Source organism: Gadus chalcogrammus, chromosome 4, assembly GCF_026213295.1.
Source record: "Gadus chalcogrammus isolate NIFS_2021 chromosome 4, NIFS_Gcha_1.0, whole genome shotgun sequence".
Classification (NCBI taxonomy): Eukaryota; Metazoa; Chordata; class Actinopteri; order Gadiformes; family Gadidae; genus Gadus; species Gadus chalcogrammus.
The window spans coordinates 6041324-6060604 of record NC_079415.1 but is presented as its reverse complement, the minus strand read 5'-3'; the positions used below and the strand labels follow the sequence as shown (position 1 = coordinate 6060604).

The window sequence follows — 19281 nt, the reverse complement described above, 5'->3', positions numbered from 1 at the left end:
CGATCTTAAAACCGGGCCCTACAAAACCTTGAAGGTTTTGCTTGTTACAGAGGGAGGCGCCCCACACCACATCTCCACTTATACTGGGATACATAAAGCTCTTAAATCTGACCTACAATATCTTTAATTATACCAGTTAGTAGGCCTAATAGCTCTTGGATCTTACATACAAAAATGAACACCTTCTCATTAATGATGTTTACATACTTTATATATCCGAGTATAATTGGAGGCGTGGTGGTCTATGCTCACACTACGTCCCTGTTGATTCTTATCCTACAGAATGCCAGTCAGAGGTCTCCGCTTGTCCTGTAGCACCGCAGCTAACATCTGGATAAACAGGAATAAGACAAGCACAGGGAGAATCATCTGTCTCTCTCTCTCTCAGTAAAAATAACAACGTACTGCAGCTAAAAAGAAAAGTCCTTGAAGTGGGTAAGAGAATAAAGCTTTTCAAATCTCTGGACAATATTGACTTTCTCTCTCTTTTAATAATTAATACTAATAAGGTTTAAGTAACACAATAAAAAAAGTAAATGATTAGCAAGAAAATAAATAGTTAATATTTTGATGAGGTATTCATAGTATCGGTGTTGTTGTTATTCCGGATGGTGACCACAGGGGGTGCTGTTTTCGCGGTCAAAGGTAAACGATGGATCTGAAAGTCTACCACCACAGATATAGGGCAGGATTGTAACCGAACAGCAGAGCAGCACCCCGGGCAGCAAGTCGACCCGTCTACGGTAAACACATAGCTCCGGAAAATACAGATTTACAAAGAAAATATTGACTACAGTATCACTCATGATTTGATAAAACATGAAAACGGATCTAAATAACGGAGTCTAATGATGTTCTGAAAACTGTAGCATTAGCCTGAAGCTAACAGGCCGCATAGCCTCGGACTTTCCTTCTGAAAGTCCCCGACGCGTTTTGGGCAGCACGGCGACAATCAGCGGTCAACTTATCTCGTTATTGTCACTGGAACAGATCGGGCTTTATGGAAAAGATGACTAAACATGTTCAAGTTGACAGCTAAATGAAAACATGAAACTTGGTTAACCACTGTGTGAAAGAATATTATACACATATATATATATATATATTATATATAATACACTAATATAATGTAATATACTTTTTTTTTTACATATTGAATGATAATATATGTATAACATGTATGTATAATATTACATATTGTATATTATGATAATATATGTAGGAAATACGATGCATTGAACTAATAGGAAAGTAAAATACATTGCATTATGGCAGAATATAGAAGACCTAATACTTCTATACCCGTAAACTTGTCTGGGCATGTCTCAGGTTAACCCGGGTGATACAAGACTAGTGTGGTTTACCCGGGTAATACAATACTAGTCATATTAACCTGAGTTATACAGTCAGGTCACACTAACTAATGTCCAGCTGGTTACGCGAACGTATCATGGAGCCACGTGGATAACAATCAGTCATCCTTCTGAAACTGTTGAGACATGTTGGGACTAGTCGGGGCTAGTCGGTTCTAGGATTGGCTAAGAGGAGCTAGGCTAGGAGGAGCTAGGCTAGGCGGAGCTAGGCTAGGCTAGGCTAGGTCGAGCTAGGCTACGCGGAGTTAGGCTAGGCGGGTCCAAACTGCTGGTCTAGTCCTGACATGTTGAAGAGAGGTGTGTATAAGACTAGCTCAGCTGGGAGGTCTTGTTGCACTTTATGTACAGAGCATGTATTCACTAGGTTTATTGATATATCTGAATAGAGTTTATGTATTTATAGATCCTTATTTATATAGGGAAGTCTGCTTGATGTGAGGCTAAAACTAACTACTTGCTATCTTCCAGACATCAAGATGTCAGGTGACAACTGTGACAAGTCTGTCCAGGACAGCAAACTGGTAAGCCCCTGTCTGTCTGCCTATCTGTCTGTCTGCCTATCTTACTATCTGTCTCTCCGTCTGCCGATCTGTCTGTCTGTCTGTCTGTCTGTCTGTCTGTCTGTCTGTCTGTCTGTCTGTCTGTCTGCGAGCCTGCCTGTCTTCCTGTCTTTCTGTCTGTCTCAGTTTGAATCTCCACTATGTCTTACTGTACATAAGACATTAACTGAACCTAATCTAAATTAGGTTGAATTGGTATATTTATATATTCCCCACATGAAGAGTTGTGGGGTCAGACTGGTTCAAGTGTGTAATACCAGTGTACATGGTTCCAGTGTGTGTTATACCAGTGTCCATGGTTCCAGTGTGTGTTATACCAGTGTCCATGCTTCCAGTGTGTGTTATACCAGTGTCCATGCTTCCAGTGTGTAATATCAGTGTCCATGGTTCCATTGTGTATGAAACCCAAGGAAACACTTGGTATGTGTGGCACAGCGCCACAGATTCAACACTGAGCGCCACAAATTCATTCAGCTTCTCTTTTTTTTTTTTTTGCAATTTTTAAATATAAATATCGTTCCGTTCATTCATCTCCGCATAGCACTCTTTCTCCCTGTCATTCTCGTTCACACTCGCACACAGAGACAAGCGTGCATACACAATGGTGCGCGGGTACACTACCACCTATTGGATAAACCCGCATATCATACATGCACACGCACTGATAGCGGATTCGCCCGCTCCTCCTCTCAACGCGCCTACAAAGGCAAACCCGAAGCAGCGGGATATGTAAGGGATAATGTATAGAGCGCCGGTCATTATCGGGAAAATAAGCCCCGACAGGGCTAGAATGTAGGGCGAACAGGACAACGACGCGCAGCGGATTTGTCTTGCTTCACCCTGAAGGGGCTTATTTTCGTTCTAAACATTATCCCGCTTATTACACGGCTACTTGCCAAAACAAAAAAATAACTTCACATGTTGTGTCTTTTTACAATTTATTTGTTACCAGCATTCGTAGTGTTGATCAGCAGAGAAATAGTCCACCAGAGATGTTGACGTCGCTTAGCAACCGAAGACGCTGGGGTTGACAAGTTACCGGCACCGGCGGGGTGATACCAAAGACGTCATTAGAGGCAAAAAACCCTATGTTTTCCTTGACAGCGGTCAATTATACTCATGATTATACTTAGCAACGGTGAATTGTCAAATGTAATTCACTGCCGGAAGTTGTGAGGGCCCGTGCAAGTGCACGGAGCGTTCCATGGCATTGAGAAGACCCGTGTAATAATTGCGATTAATGTGAAATGCGGTTATAGGTTATATATATTACGGTGTTAGACCCCCAGGCCGTTCTGCCGGCGAGACCCCCCCCCCCCCCCCCCCCCCCGCCACACATTGCTACCTGGTCTGTGGGAAACACTGATACCAGTGTCCAAGGTTCCAGTGTGTAATACCTTGTTTCCATGGTTCCTAGGTGAGACCCTCAGCTGAGTTCCAGTCCCTCCTCCTATTGGCTGGAGCCTCTAAAGACCTCTTCACCATGAAGGAGGTACCATGAAATAACCATACAATTATTATCTTATCCATTATGCAGGCCTACCATATTAACACTATCAATAGTATATTCCATTATGCAGGCATATTAGACGTATAATATTGATATATTAATCAATGTCAATATTATTAAAATCGTATTTGATAAATCATGTAGGTAATGTATAACCTGGGTCAGTACATTAATACATTTATAATGTCATTGGTCATGTATTAATTAGCTTGGTCAGTACATTAATACATTTATAATGCCATTGGTCATGTATTAGCTGGGTCAGTACATTAATACATGTATTATGTCGTATTTCATGGATTACCTGGGTCAGTACATTAATTCATGTATTATGTCATAGGTCATGTATTACCTCGGTCAGTACATCATGCAGAAGGAACTTTTTGACAAGACTGAGCAGCACATCGTCCACTGCTCCCATGATGCACTTGGGAAGGTCCTCGGAGTCCACAGCTTCTCCGTCAAAGAGCCACGGTGTGTGTGTGTGTGTGTGTGTGTGTGTGTGTGTGTGTGTGTGTGTGTGTGTGTGTGTGTGTGTGTGTGTGTGTGTGTGTGTGTGTGTGTGTGTGTGTGTGTGTGTGTGTGTGTGTGTGTGTGAAATAGGAATCTAAACATCAGTTCTGTTTGCGTTTCAGAATTTTGTTTTCTTTAATTACCAAGAATCTTGTTGCAGTTATGAGTAACGGTAAGATCTGCTCCTCCTCCTAACTCCTACATATCAAAACTCCTCTTCCTGCTCCTCCTGACGCCTGCATATCATAACTCCTCCTAACTCCTAAACATCATAACTCCTGCATATCATAACTCCTCCTTCTTCTCCTCCCAATGTCCGTCTGTATTTCAGAGTCATCTCCAGAAGTCTCCCAACAATGCACAGTTAAGACAGAGGTAACACACACACACACACACACACACACACACACACACACACACACACACACACACACACACACACACACACACACACACACACACACACACACACACACACACACACACACACACACACACACACACACACACTCCTCTGAACGTGGATGTGTTATATTGTGTGTGTAGGAGGAGTCGGTGTCTCCTGGCTCCAGCAGGAGGCGCAGGAGGCGGAGCAGGAGGAGCAGTGAGCCGGGTGAGTCTCTGAAGATATCACATGGCACCGGTCATGTGATGATGCCATCAAAATGTCTGCCTGCTCCAATCACCAGCCTCCTGTTATTGTTTCATATCACTATGGATCTATAAATATATGATAATAATAGATAAGTTATTATCATTTGATTTGATTTTTTTAACTAGAATAATATCGCAAGACATTTCACCATGAGCCAACTCGTCGTGTCAATTAAGTTGGAGAATATTGAATGTGCACGAGCTATAACATGAATGTGAATTAGAATAGGATGTACGATGTAGTTAATATTTGATGTACTTAAACAGTTGAAGACTGAACAAGAGACACTCAGAGAAATGTTTGTATTTTATTTGTGAATTTGAATAGAGACGCAACTTGGATGACGAACTGAGCAGTCGTGTCTTCATTGTTTCTCACCATTTTCTGTACATTACAGATTTCTTTATTGTTGCCGTGGCACCCAATCCTGGGACCCGTTACATGAGCATGCTAAAATGCTAATGCTAACAGGCTGATATGCTAGCCAGCTTCGCTACAAGGCCCTAGGCCGCTCTGAAGTAGGCTGGGATTGGCTGAAGGATGTTAGCTCATCTGCATGTCTCCATTAGTACGTTCATCTAGAAGGTTCCAATATAACAACAGAACTGGTCCTGCCAGGTCCGTCGTGCTCCAAAGAGGAGGAGGAGGAGGAGCAGGAGGACGACCAGGATGAGGACCAGGAGGGAGGGAGGAAGAGGAGGCGCTCCGATAGCTTCTCTCTGACCTTCGATGACAGCTTGTCCTGGTGTGTGATTGGTGGACTCAGAAATGACACCGACTGCCAGGGCCAATCCGCTGACACAAGCAGTACGGTGAGTACGCCCCTGCAGTCTGTCTGTCTGTCTGTCTCTCTCTCTCTCTGTCTCTCTCTCTCTCTCTCTGTCTCTCTCTCTGTCTCTCTCTCTCTCTCTGTCTCTCTGTCTCTCTGTCTCTCTGTCTCTCTCTCTCTCTCTCCCTCTCTCTCTCTGTGTGCTTCCGTCTGGAACTGATTTAGTGTGTCTGTGTGTGTTTAGGTGAGTGATCACTTCAGTGTGGAGTTTGAAGTTGAGTCTCTGGACTCAGACGACTACAGTGATGAAGAAACGTCGTTATCTGGGGACGACCAGGTACACACGCACACACACATACACATGCACGTATATATATATATACATACTAGGGATGGGCAAAATGATTCTTTTCCGGGAACTAGTTCTTTCAGTTCAGTTCACTATAACGATTCGTTTATTTGATTCGTTCGTTTTGATTCGTTCGTTACGTCAGATTACATCTTAAAAAAAATTAAAAATAAAAAAACTTTTTTTTATAATTTTTTTTTTTTTTTAATTGGTCATGGGTCCGGATAGGACCGTTAAGACCGCAGTCCGCCGTTTGGAGATGCCTGCTATATAGTATGTCGAACGTCCCACCAATATTTATACCACTTGCTTACTCTCTATATTTCATTCATGGTTTTACATTTATAATTTTATTTTACTTTACATTTAATTCTTCATTGTTCAGGCATTACAGAACTTGCATGGTCATAAATAAAAAATACGAACTGCAGTTTAATTTCTTTGTTTGTTCTTAAATTGACGTAGAATGGAGCAAAGACTCCTGGGATTGGGAAATGCGTTTATCCAATAAACAGATGGAGGTCAAGTCTATTTTCGAAAAAATGTAGGGGGATATATGAGTCGAATGGTATGACCCAAGATACGTCAGAGAGAGAAAGCGCGCATATTCGACGGTACCGCCTTGTCATTGGTTTACCCAGGTGCCATTCCAACACCATTGCTACCTCTCATTGGCTGAATCTTTGAGGAAGTTGTAGACTCAATCAATATAAGTCGCGGGGAGACGGAGCTCTGTTCGTTTGTATATTTTATTTACGTGACCATATGTTTGGTTGATGTTAAAAAAAAAGAATCAAAGAACCAGTTCTTCTTGTTTTGGGGAACCAGTTCTTGTCATTCACGTTCGGGATTCGTTCGTTGTAACGAATCAGTCGCGACCGACACATCCCTAATACATACACACACAACTGTTCAAGAGTTTGAGGTAACCCAGAAAGTTTCCTGTTTAGAACAAATAAAACAAAACAGAAAGGAAACCCTAACTAAACCTCACTCTGGGGGAACAAACTATCTTCCTCCCGCGACCAGAAATAAAAGGTAGGTGAGTCTGCCAGGTCCTCTTACTACGCTGCTCTAACCTGAACTAATAACGTGAAAACAACCATCGCCAACCACCAACGCAGAAATGATAGTAAAAGCAAGAATGTTCCCAAATGGGAAATTGGTGCTTCACAGCAACTTGCAGTATAGGGCTGGGTATTGCCAGGTACCTCGCATACTCGGTTCTACATTACAGTGACTGAGTATGCTTCTTTTTTTTTTTTTTTTTTGGAAGTCATCGATTTAAAAAAATAAATAAATCTGAATCGAGAACAAATAAATTCAGTCAGTCGGCCGCGGGAACAAACAGCCTGTGGAGGAGAAATAGGAGAACGGAGAAGAGCGCAGCTGCGCTAATACAATATCTGCCCCTATAATGACGTAACATCCACGAGAACTCACACTTTTTTGTGCTAACATAATTGCACGAGGGTTTTTTCTAACTATCAATTTGCCTTTTAACACGATTAGCTAAACAATGTAACAATAGAACACAGGAGAGATGGTTATGGGAAATGGTCCTTTGTCCACCTATGTGGATATTCCATTAAAAATCTGCTAGAATAGTCATTCACCACGTTAACAATTTCTAGTCTTTCTGAATAATTTAATGTAATCTTCATGGAACACGGTGCTTTCCTTTATAAAAAAGAAGGACATTTCCAAGTGACTCCAAGATTTTGAATGGTATTACATTATATGTAAATAATTTCCTCAGGTGTATGAGGTGACCATCATCGAAGCAGAGGAAGACTCTTCTGATGAAGATCCTGAGATTACAAAGGATGTGAGTACCCACCTTCCTCCTCTTCATCATCCTCAGCTGACCTCCACCAGCTGGTCCTGAATGTGTGTCTGTGTGTGTTTGTGTCTGTGTGTGTGTAGGACTACTGGAGATGCTCTAATTGTGAGGAGTTGAACCCTCCGTTGCCTAGGAACTGTAACCGCTGCTGGAAGCTGCGTCAGGATTGGCTCCCTGAGCTGTCTGTCAGCAGAGCAAGCTCTGCCTCCCCTGATCACAAAGTCATGCCCACCAAACCCTCTGTGGACCAATCAGTTGCCGACCAAAACTCCTCTCCAGGTAACACAACCCCCCTGTCCAAGTAACACACACACATCTGTCCAGGTAACACACACACACCTGTCCAGGTCACACACACACACCTGTCCAGGTCACACACACACCTGTCCAGGTTACACACACACCTGTCCAGGTAACAAAACACAAAACAGCTGTCCAGCTAACACAACCAGGTAGGACTAACCCCTGTCCAGTTAGGACTAACCCCTGTCCAGCTTACACAACCAGGTAGGACTAACCCCTGTCCAGGTAGGACTAACCCCTGTCCAGCTAACACAACCAGCTAGGACTAACCCCTGTCCAGGTAGGACTAACCCCTGTCCAGCTAACACAACCAGGTAGGACTAACCCCTGTCCAGGTAGGACTAACCCCTGTCCAGGTAGGACTAGCCCCTGTCCAGGTAGGACTAGCCCCTGTCCAGCTAGGACTAACCCCTGTCCAGGTAGGACTAACCCCTGTCCAGGTAGGACTAGCCCCTGTCCAGGTAGGACTAGCCCCTGTCCAGGTAGGACTAGCCCCTGTCCAGGTAGGACTAACCCCTGTCCAGGTAGGACTAACCCCTGCCTCTCGTCCTCAGGACCAGAGGACGATGTGGACGTTCCCGACGGAAAGCGGAGCCACTCCCCCCGAGCCCCCTCCTCCCCCCGGCACCCCCCCTCTTCGGACCTCCTGAGCTCCACCCCCTCCCCCCCGCCCTGCGACCCCGCCCCCCCGCCCGACTCCAAGAGGACGGTCTCCACGGAGACGCGGCTGCCGGAGGCGTGCGTGGAGCCGTGTCTGATCTGCCAGACGAGACCCAAGAACGGCTGCATCGTCCACGGCCGCACCGGGCACCTCATGGCCTGCTACCCCTGCGCCCGCAAGCTGAAGAGGAGGAACAAGCTGTGTCCGGTCTGCAGGGAGCCCATCCAGAGTGTAGTCCTGACCTACCTGTGCTAGACCAGAGCATAGTCCTGACCCACCGGAGTCAGACCTAACCCTGAGCCCCTAACCCTCTGGTCCTGACCTACCTTAGACCCCTCCCCCTCCAGGGTCTAGTCCAGACCTACCTTAGACCCCTCCCCCTCCAGGGTCTGGTCCTGACCTACCTTAGACCGCTCCCCCTCCAGGGTCTGGTCCTGACCTACCTTAGACCCCTCCCCCTCCAGGGTCTAGTCCTGACCCACCCCTTCCCCTAACCTTACCCACCTAGTAACCCAGAAGGATTTAAAGACGAGGTACTGGTCAGAACGCTGAACTGATCACAAAGACATGTTTCATTTATCGAATCTGTACAGTATAAAGTTTAATAGAGTGATCAGAAAAATGTTTATCTTGTATCCACTGAATAAAGTTTATTCGAAGGCCCTATCAAATCTAGTTTAGAGTGTGATTAGGTGGTACAAACCCGTTGGCCTTAGTGACAACACAAGTGGGCGTGTCAACCTCGACCAATGATGGACAGACACACTGTGTGTGTGTGTGTGTGTGTGTGTGTGTGTGTGTGTGTGTGTGTGTGTGTGTGTGTGTGTGTGTGTGTGTGTGTGTGTGTGTGTGTGTGTGTGTGTCTCTCTCCGAGGGCTGAAGAACAAAGACCCCCTGTCGGAGGAATGGTAATGACTGTGAATGACTTGCTGTGAATACAAAGGACTGGAGTCCTAGTTTTAAGTTCTTACTGTGTGCAAAAAAAGGTAGTACACTTTGCAGTACTCCCTGTATGTAGTAGTCGTGTATAGTAAACAGTATGTAGTACAGTGTACATACACTACAAACTACATACTGTTCTACACTCAGTACTACATACTGTGTAATGCATACTGCTGTAGCGAGTAAGAACTTCAGTTAATCAGCCTCTACATCTCAACACAATAGATATAAACAGAAACCTTTATTAGACATGCTCTTAATGTTTCACAAAGTCAGAGGTAACATGTTAAGAGTATTGATATGGAAAGTTCAATAGAAACTTAAAAAGGCTTTTAGAGGGTTCCATTAGTCCAGTATAACCCCTTAAGGGAGGTCCAGTAGATCATTAAAGGGTGCTATAGGTCCAGCAGCAGCAGTGTGAGTAGCAGAATGCAGAAGAGGGTGGGGGAGGTTGTGGCTCCTCCTCCCTGTTGGTGGGCGTGGCCACATAGGGGAAAGATCATGGCGGGGGCGGTGCTTGATGGCTTCATCAGGAAGTCGTGGTTCAGGGCTGAGAAGCCGTTCTGATTGGAGGGGATGGAGAGCATCTTCTGGGCAACCTGGTAACCAGGAAATGATACCTGCCAATCAAACAGAAGAGAATAGATCACTGGTTTCTATGGTTACTGGGACTGATATTAAGGTTGCTTCCATAGTTACTGCATGTGTACCATGAAAGTGTAGTTGCCCGGTAACAGCAGGCGGTAGTATTCTCCGTTATGATCGGTTGTGAAGGGACAGCGATCCAGCCGGTCAGACACCACCACCAGCGCCCCCTGGAGAGGACCAGAGGAACCTAACACACGACCTTTTACCCCTGCACATACACATGCACACACATACACACACACACACACACACACAGAGTTCAGTCATCTGACAATACACTCAACATGAAGTACAACCAAGACTCTCTAAACCCATGTAACCGAAAGCAAATGGCAGAGGCGTTGCTAGGTAACTAACATTTGTACCTGGTTGTATGAGTCGTTGCTAGGTTACCGTAACGTTGTACCTAGGTGTAGGAGGTGTCGCTAGGTTACTGTAGCGTGGTACCTAGGTGTATGAGGCAGTGCTGGGTAACCGTAGCGTTGTACCTAGGTTCATGAGGCGTTGCCAGGTAACCGTAGCGTTGTACCTAGGTGTATGAGCCGTTGCTAGGTAACCGTAGCATTGTACCTAGGTGTATGAGGCGTTGCTAGGTTATCGTAGCGTTGTACCTAGGTGTATGAGGCGATGCTAGGTAACAAGTGTTGTACCTAGGTGTATGAGGCGTTGCTAGGTTATCGTAGCGTTGTACCTAGGTGTAGGAGGTGTTGCTTGGTTACAGTAGCATTATACCTAGGTGTATGAGGGTTGCTAGGTAACCGTAGCATTGTACCTAGGTGTATGAGGCGTTGCTAGGTTATCGTAGCGTTGTACCTAGTTGTATGAGGCGATGCTAGGTAACTAGTGTTGTACCTAGGTGTATCTGTTGTATGAAGGCAATGAGAGGCGGTCTGTTGGCAGTCCAGAAGTCTTGGAGTTGATCTTCTGCAGGAAATTTACAGCAAGAAACTTCCAAGGTGATGTCCAGACACTGAGCGTGGAGATAACTGTAGTCCTGGAGGCCTCCTGCAGCAACAACGATAGTTACTGACCAGATGTAACCTAAACCTTACCAGAACTAACCCTAACCACTGTCCAGAACTAACCCCAAGCAACCATAGCCCTAACCTACCAGAGCTAAACAAAACCATTAAAAACCTTAAGTAAACCAATTGGTTAGTCATTTAAGGTAAGGATAAGGAGGTGCAGGAAAGTAGTTGCAAGGTCAGGGTTAGGTAGGTTATGGTTAGGATTAGTAGGTTGAAGGCATAGTACCCACTAGAACACCTTTATTTACCATTCAGGCTTTATCAGGCTTCTCGTGATCTACTCCAGTGTGCTTTGTTCTACGTTACATTACTCTTTCACTGGTTATAGTTAGTAGTTATAGTTTCTGTAAGTAAGTTAATGTTATGGTGAGATGGTTAGGGTTAGTAGATGAAGGTTAGAAGGTGGAGGTTACCCTTTACCTGACAATGGATACCACTCGTAACCGTTAGTGATGCCATCTGCAAACTTGTTGCTGTGAACGCAACTGTTTCCATGGTGCATGGAGGTGTGGCTGCTGGCGTAGACCTTCGCAAGGTGGACGAAAACATCATTATCAGGTGTGACGCTAGCCCCGCCGACAAGCACCCTACCTGGAAGAGTGAAAGAAGGAATTGTTGCTAGGTAACAGTAGTGTTGTTGGGGTTGCGTATCGTTGCTGGGAGACAGAAGTGTTGTTAGGGTTGTGCATCGTTGCTAGGTAACAGAAGCTTTAGGGTCATGTATCGTTGCTAGGTAACAGTAGTGTTGGAGTTGTTGATTGTTTCTAGGTGACAGTAGTGTTGTTAAGGTTGGAAAGCATTGCTAGGTAACAGTAGTGTTGTTAGGGTTGTGTATCGTTCCTAGGTAACAGTAATGTTAGGGATGTGTATTGTTGCAAGGCCACATTAGTGTTGTTAGGGTTGTGAAGCATTGCTAGGTAAAAGTAGTGTTAGGGTTGTGTATGGTTGCTAAGTGTAGTGTTGTAAGGGTTGTGAAGAGTTGCTAGGTAACAATATTGTTGTTATGGTTATATAGCACTGCTAGGTAGTTGTATTGTTGTTAGGGTTGAGTGCTAGTTATTGAGTAAAAGTGTGGTTACCTTGGTTACTGTCATAGGGATAGCTGGCGACTAGTGCTCCACCGTGCAGGTTAGCAGACAACACGAACGTCTCAGAACGCAACCAACTCATCACCGCCTCCACCTACACACACACACACACACACACACACACACACACACGGACACATGCACACCAACACGCACACATTCACACGCATTGACACACACATACACACACACATGCACAGGCACACATGGACGCATAGACACGCACACACACACATGGACACGGACACGCGCACACACACACACACACACACGCACAAACGCATGCATAGACACATATATGCATGCATACATGCATAGACGCACAAACACATGCATAGACACACACACACAAAGACACAAACAAACGCATAGAATGAGCACTAGTACTAAAAATTAGTACTAGTTAGGGTAAGAATAAGTACTATGAGTACTAAATAGGGTTAGAATGAGTAATAGTTATGGTAAGAATGAGTTCTAGTTAGGGTAAGAATGAGTACTAGTTAGGGTAAGAATGAGTACTAGTTAGGGTTAGAATGAGTACTAGTTATGGTAAGAATGAGTACTAGTTATGGTAAGTATGAGTACCAGTTAGGGTAAGAATGAGTGTACCTCTGGTTCTCTCTGCTGTTTTGGCTGACGTGAGTGATCAGAGAAAACGTCAGGAAAGTTTCTGTTGAGATCGACGCCGTTGTGGTTGTACCTGCCATGAAACTTAATTTAACTCTTTATACGTTAGAGGGTGTATCAGCGATGTTGGGTGGTGACACTTCTGTTGGTATTTAAAGTGAGATCCCAATCAAACAGAGCCTCCCTTATGTGTTTCGTGCATCCAGTAAAAACTCATGAACGCAGTGCAAAACCCCACAACACCAACCCGTTGTCGGTGATTGGTTGGAATACCATTTAATTTGGTTTTGAGTGGTTGAGCGTGCGATTTCGGAGCATAGGCTGCTTACAGAGACACGTTTTATTGACGGCCTGCTCATGGGGCGGGCAGCCAGCGGATCGTGAGGAAAGAGCAGATGAATGTGATCATTTATGTTTCGCCTACAATCGCTGATACAACCTTTAAGCTTTATTTACAGATTAAACAGTTCACACTCAATCGCACATGATCGTTTGTGTTTGTGTGTGTGTGTGTGTGTGTGTGTATGTGTGTGCGTGGGTGAGTGTGTGTGTTTGCGTGTGTTACCTCCCCTGGTTGTATAAGCTGTGTGTGTGTGTGTGTGTGTGTGTGTGTGTGTGTGTGTGTGTGTGTGTGTGTGTGTGTGTGTGTGTGTGTGTGTGTGTGTGTGTGTGTGTGTGTGTGTGTGTGTGTGTGCATGTGTGTTACCTCCCCTGGTTATATAAGCTGTGTGTGTGTGTGTGTGTTTGACTTCCCCTTGTTGTATAAACTGTGTGTGTGTGTGATACCTCCCCTGGTTGTGTAAGCAGTGTGTGTGTGTGTGTGTATGTGTGTGTGTGTGCGTTTTTTTACCTCCCCTGGTTGTGTAAGCATTGTGTGTCTGCGTCGTCGAAGCCATCAGGATTCATTGACGGCAGGAGGTGAATTCTGGTGCTGCTTAGCAACCGCTTGACGGATGAACTGTTGCTATGGTAACCTTCCACCAGGAAGTCAATTAATTGAAGCAGCAATTCCCTTCCCACCACCTGATCACACGCACGCACACACACACACATAGTGATACACACACCAAAATAACCATACACTAACACACATATACACACACACAGGTAATGGCGGCATTGGTAGCGTTGTGTTGCAACAGTAGGGTTAGAGTTAGGGAATGTTAATGTTTGTATTTGTGGTCGAGGAAAGGAAAAAGAAGATGATAGAAGAGATGAAAACGTGAAATTAGAGATGGATAGGGAGATGGGTAGAGAGATGAATAGAGAGACAACCATTACCCTAACAGAAGAGATGATAGCCAACCCTAACAGAATAGATGATGGCTAACCACGACATAAAGTATAACGCTTAGAAAAAGCGATATAATGATAGTAAGAAGCGCTGAGTGCTTTTCCGACCTTTTATTTGTCAGGCAGTCCTCTTTCTTTGTGTGAGGAAATTAAATACCTACATCATGTCATATCCGATTCCTGGGCGGATGACAAAGACCTCTACCGACAGCGCTGTAAAAGTTTTGCTCAAGCTAACATGCTTATAAGGAAGTTTTCTATGTGCTCTGACTCTGTGAAGTGCTCCCTGTTCAGAACCCACATCACACCGTTACATACCGCTCAATTGTGGTCTAACTATAAGAAAAAGAGTATGCATAGGCTCAAGGTAGCATACAATGATTCAATGAGGTCGCTGCTTTGTGTCCCATGGTGGCATAGTGCCAGTCAATTGTCTTAAGAAAACTGATGATGTTTAGCTTTATGTGTCGCCTGGAAAAGTCAGAGGCCCACATAATTGAAGCCCTAGTCAGCCCTCTGAAAAGCTTCCATGGATTCACTGCTGCAATAGCCTGTATATCCTATAGGGCCAGGCTAGTATGCAAGTTTTATGTTGTTTTTTTCTATACTATTTATACTGTATGATGTATTATATGAACCTGTGTCTGCAATAAAGCTTTATTATTATTAATATTAATATTAACCCTTACCCTAACAGAAGAGATGATGGCTAACCCTGACCCTAACAGAAGAGATGGCAGTTAACCGTGACAGAAGAGGTGATAGCTGTGTGTGTCCTACCTCATTTCCGTGCATGTTGGCTACATAGTAGAACTCTGGGATACCAAGGGTGTGCTGCCTGGGATTCAAACCAACGATCATTACCCACAACTCCTGACCTAGAGAGACAGACAGACAGACGGAAGGTCTTCAATCATTAACGTTTATCAATGTCTGTCAGGGCGTAGTTGGCGAACACAAACTCTGCAATCACTAGTAAACTGCAATCAAGTGTCTGTAAAGGTTCCAAATCTACACTGTAAAGACCACTGACCACAGGCCACAGTAGAGACACACACGTATTAAATCCCCTTCTGAAGCTTCATCCACCTTCCTAAATAAGTTTTCCTCCGTAATGAAACCCAGTAGGTCTGCTGGCCCAGAGGTTCTGCTGTAACACATTAGGACTGCTGGACCAGAGGTCCAGAATATGGGGTCCACTAGGTCTACTAGACCCCATAGCTCTTGACCTAGTTAATTAACTGCCAGGTGGTGACCAGATTAACTGTGTGTGTGTGTGTGTGTGTGTGTGTGTGTGTGTGTGTGTGTGTGTGTGTGTGTGTGTGTGTGTGTGTGTGTGTGTGTGTGTGTGTGTGTGTGTGTGTGTGTGTGTGTGTGTGTGTGTGTGTGAGAGAGATTAAATGAGTGTTTAGCTACACAGAGGTTACTATGGCATCAAATAGTTCAAAGTAATGAGTCAACTATTACGCAGTCTCTGTCTCTGTCTCCCTCTCTCTGTCTCCCTCTCTCTGTCTCTCTCTCTCTCTCCAAAATTCAATTCAATTCAAAATATTAAATGTCGAATTCAAAATTGATATACGTATTAAAATATTAAAATAGAGTTGGGGTTGGAGAGTTGGGGTTCGAGAGCTAGGGTTAGAGTGTTAGGGTTAGAGAGTGAGGGTCATAGTTACCTCTCACAGACCGCCCTATGCTGTGCAGGTGTGCGATCTCAGGTGAGGTTGTGTTGATGTGCAGAAGATATTCCTTCATCGCCGTGTTGTCATGGTAACGGAAGTCCAACGCAGCGGCCCGGGTGATAAAGAGGAGGACGACGAAGAGGAGAAACATGCCTTCACAAGGCAACCCAAAACAATCAATATTCTAGTAGAACTAAGTAGTAGTACTAGCACTAAGTAGTAGTACTACTACTAGTAATAGTAGTAGTAGTAGCAGTAGTAGAAGTAGTACTAAGTAGTGGTAGGAGTAGTAATAGTAGTAGTACTTAGTGGTAGTACGAGTACTAAGTAAGTAGTAGTACGAGTACTAAGTAAGTAGTAGTACTGTCTGGTACTAAGTAGTAGTAGTAGTACTGTTACTAGGTAGTAGTAGTAGTAGTACCTATTAAGTTGAAGTACGACTAGTACTACTACTTAGTACTAGGAAGTAGTACTAGTACTAGTACTAGTACAACTACTAAGTACTAGTACTACTACTACTTAGAACTAGTGCCACTGCTACAACTACTAAGTAGTAGTTTCAAACACTGTCATGTTATATACTGCCCTTGAATGTGAACTATTTCTCGGTGAAAAGTTGAATAATGTTGAACGGTTAACAAGAGGCGCTGCTAGTGACCACTCACCCCGCTGGCATCGGAGCTCGGTTGGTGAGTCCTCCTTGGGTAAATTCGGGTTCGTTATGGATGGAAACATGCACCCTTCGTTCGAGTCAAGTCCCAACAAACCCACCCCTCTCTCTGTCTCTCTCCGACTCTCTCTCTCTCTCTCTCTCTCTCTCTCTCTCTCTCTCTCTCTCTCTCTCTCTCTCTCTCTCTCTCTCTCTCTCTCTCTCTTCCCCCCCCCCCCCCCCCCTCTCTCTCTCTCTCCCCCCCCCTTTCTCTCTCTCTCTCTTCCTATCTTTCCATCTGTCTTCGGTCTTTTCAGTCGCGGTTTATTTTACACTGCGCATTTATTAGTTGAATAACGGTAATACATTTTTGATCTTGTACTCTTTTATTATCTATGTAATGCAATACAATATGCAATACCCTATATATACATATATATATATAGACATATTAAATGTAACTTGTATAAACATGAAATGTAAACGAAGTCGTTTTCTATTACTGGAGTAGTCTATATAAGAACAAATTCAGCCCACCTACTAGCGTGAATACGGTACCAGGGTTACAGTATCGGGTTGTTGAGTTCTATGTTCGTCTCTTTCTTCCACCACCCTTCACACAGATACTTTGTTTCGTCTATATTTTGTGTGTGGCCTATATCTTTGTTTTGCATGTGGAAGTATTTTGTATTCACACCGATGATTGTATTTATATATGTGTATTGTATATATTTATGTTATTTGTTGTTTAGTGTAGGGTGAGGGTTATTATTATTATTATATACATATATATTTATGTTTACGTTGTATGTATATATTATTCGTCTATTATATGTATTTGTGTGTTGTAGAGATGTGTATTTTGTATTTAAATAATAAAGAAGGATCAGGAGGATCAACTTTAATGTTTTTCACAAAAAGAAACTGACAGGAAGAAGTCTTCACTGACCTCCACAGGAAGTCACATGACCGGAAGCAGAAAAGCTTTTCCTGACCTCCACAGGAAGACACATCACAGATCGCTCCACCGCAATATTATATTGTTGAATCATGGAATGAGCAAAAGCTAAACTCTTTACGTCATCTCAACATTTAAACCCCTTTTCTCTTTGAGAATAGGACTTGTATGAACCAGACAATTTGCTCTATGAACAAAGACGCGCGTACACACACACACACACACACACACACACACACATAGCCATACACACACACACACATTCACATGCACATGCACAATGGACAAATGGAAAGAAAAAGTAGGAATGGTGACCAAAGCCAACCCCTAACCCCTACCCCAACCCCTAACCCTTACCCCAACCCCTAACCCCTACCCCTACCCCAACCCTAACCCCTAAACCTAACCCTCACCCTAACCCCAAACCTAACCCCTAACCCAAACTCTCACCCCTAAACCTAACCGCAACCCCTAACCCTAACCAACGAAAGCTAAACAACAAATAAAAACCTAACCCTAACCATTGGTTCTTTGGGTTCTATGGTCAATGGTTATATTGGTTCTATGGTCGTCGGCTTTATTGGTTCTTTGGGTTCTATGTTCATTGGTTCTATTGATTATTTGGGTTCTATGGTCATCAGTTATATTTGTTCTTTGGATTCTATGGTCATTGTTTTTATTGGTTCTTTCGGCTCTATGGTTTATAGAACCCATCTAAGATTGATTGAGTTCAGTTTTCCATTAAAACCTGTTAAGACCTGAGAGGGAAAGTAAAACTCACTGGGATGAGGGAATCATTCTCTATAGTTCAAGTAGGAAAAATCATAATAACTATTATATATTATTATGATTGTCACTGTGTTTAATACAGCTTACATACTTAAGTACACGTCAACATTGTCTAGTTTATAGAGTTTAACTGGGCTGTGGGTTGTCATCACGGCAGTCTCAGATTAACACAGCTTCTGGCTCCTTGATTCACTGGTTTTACGTGGACTTGAGTCTTGATGACCACGATATAACCTCATCTCCCCTGTTTGGGAGTGTGTGACTGTCATCATCAAAAGTACATCACAATTTCTCTTTAGTTGCAGGCAGTAAATATATTTACATAAAGTATTTTAAATTAGTGTCTATTTACATCACAACGGTTCATATCCTTATGATATAGTTCATTGAAGACTTACTCATAGTCGGTAGGCCCAGTCACATGAATAGTTCAAGAGACAGTTCGACACACATTTACCTTTCCAGCATCACCATGGTAACCACATGTCATACAGGGTTGAACAGTAACTCCAAGGTCTGAACTTATTAGGGCAGGTTGGTCACCCCGATTGAGCCAGCTTATTGGCTGAATATAGAGGACTGAGGACACGCTAAGTCGTCCAGTTCTATGATAGTGCGGTGTTCTATAGGGCTAGATATCCATTGCTATGGTACTGTAGAGTTCTAGAGGGCTATATATCCAGTCCTATGATAGTCTAGAGGGCTATATATCCAGTCCTATGATAGTCTAGAGGGCTATATATCCAGTCCTATGATAGTCTAGAGGACTAGATATCCAGTCCTATGGTACTACTGTAATGTTCTAGAGATTTGTATATCAAGGTCAGAGAGGGAGATTGTTAGGAGGTGTTCTGGTTGCCGGAGACTTTCTCAGGATAGGTTGGTTCATGTTTAGGTTAAGGTTGGTTAAAGTTTAAGTTACGGTTGGTTCAGGTTAAGATCCTCTGTGGAATCCTCTCCTCGTATTCCAACATTTTGTTCTGTTGGGTTTCTAAAAAACATCCATTGTCCTGAGTAGTTTGTTCTGCGACTACTGAAGCAGGA

The 19281-nt window shown here is 43.8% G+C and overlaps 3 protein-coding genes across 5 annotated transcripts in view; 1 reads left to right on the top strand and 2 right to left on the bottom strand.

Annotated features, from left to right (window-relative positions):
- The first annotated feature begins 76 nt into the window (after positions 1–76).
- Positions 77–9442, top strand: mdm2 (MDM2 proto-oncogene). 2 transcript variants are annotated; one of them, XM_056589384.1, is made up of 13 exons: positions 77–435; positions 622–743; positions 1842–1894; positions 3351–3425; positions 3784–3917; positions 4079–4128; positions 4288–4331; positions 4503–4569; positions 5230–5423; positions 5625–5717; positions 7489–7557; positions 7656–7851; positions 8430–9442. In XM_056589384.1, exons 3-13 carry the CDS (start codon positions 1850–1852, stop codon positions 8789–8791), a joined length of 1329 nt encoding a protein of 442 aa, XP_056445359.1. In that variant the 5' UTR covers positions 77–435; positions 622–743; positions 1842–1849; the 3' UTR covers positions 8792–9442. The 2 variants fall into 2 exon arrangements, with proteins under 2 accessions (XP_056445359.1, XP_056445360.1); XM_056589385.1 differs by lacking the exon at positions 77–435 and having other exon boundaries at positions 615–743.
- A 269-nt stretch (positions 9443–9711) lies between these two features.
- cpm (carboxypeptidase M) lies at positions 9712–16652 on the bottom strand. 2 transcript variants are annotated; one of them, XM_056589380.1, is made up of 10 exons: positions 16507–16652; positions 15836–15994; positions 14943–15040; positions 13720–13892; positions 12852–12942; positions 12234–12336; positions 11575–11745; positions 10979–11131; positions 10189–10334; positions 9712–10098 (listed from the first exon to the last, which is right to left on the bottom strand). In XM_056589380.1, the coding sequence occupies exons 1-10, from the start codon at positions 16574–16576 to the stop codon at positions 9874–9876; spliced, it is 1389 nt and encodes a 462-aa protein (XP_056445355.1). In that variant the 5' UTR covers positions 16577–16652; the 3' UTR covers positions 9712–9873. The 2 variants fall into 2 exon arrangements, with proteins under 2 accessions (XP_056445355.1, XP_056445356.1); XM_056589381.1 differs by lacking the exon at positions 16507–16652 and having other exon boundaries at positions 14943–15069; positions 15836–15907.
- A 1432-nt stretch (positions 16653–18084) lies between these two features.
- Positions 18085–19281, bottom strand: part of LOC130381692 (thyrotropin-releasing hormone-degrading ectoenzyme-like) — a 24358-nt gene continuing 23161 nt past the window's right edge. Inside the window, exon 20 of the mRNA XM_056589403.1 lies at positions 18085–19281. This exon is cut by the window's right edge and continues 534 nt beyond it. The gene's annotated coding sequence lies outside the window, so the exon portion shown is untranslated.

What these genes read in the sequence shown, in the direction of transcription:
- mdm2 (XM_056589384.1), top strand. Translation starts at nt 1,850, where the DNA reads ATGTCAGGTGACAACTGTGACAAGTCTGTCCAGGACAGCAAACTG. An exon ending in CTGTCCAGGACAGCAAACTG is followed by an intron (nt 1,895 to 3,350) that starts GTAAGCCCCTGT and finishes CATGGTTCCTAG; the next exon opens with GTGAGACCCTCAGCTGAGTT. An exon ending in ATCCTGAGATTACAAAGGAT is followed by an intron (nt 7,558 to 7,655) that starts GTGAGTACCCAC and finishes GTGTGTGTGTAG; the next exon opens with GACTACTGGAGATGCTCTAA.
- cpm (XM_056589380.1), bottom strand. Translation starts at nt 16,576, where the DNA reads ATGTTTCCATCCATAACGAACCCGAATTTACCCAAGGAGGACTCACCA. An exon ending in CCAACATGCACGGAAATGAG is followed by an intron (nt 13,893 to 14,942) that starts GTAGGACACACA and finishes GCGTGTGATCAG; the next exon opens with GTGGTGGGAAGGGAATTGCT. An exon ending in AACAGCAGAGAGAACCAGAG is followed by an intron (nt 12,337 to 12,851) that starts GTACACTCATTC and finishes GTGTGTGTGTAG; the next exon opens with GTGGAGGCGGTGATGAGTTG.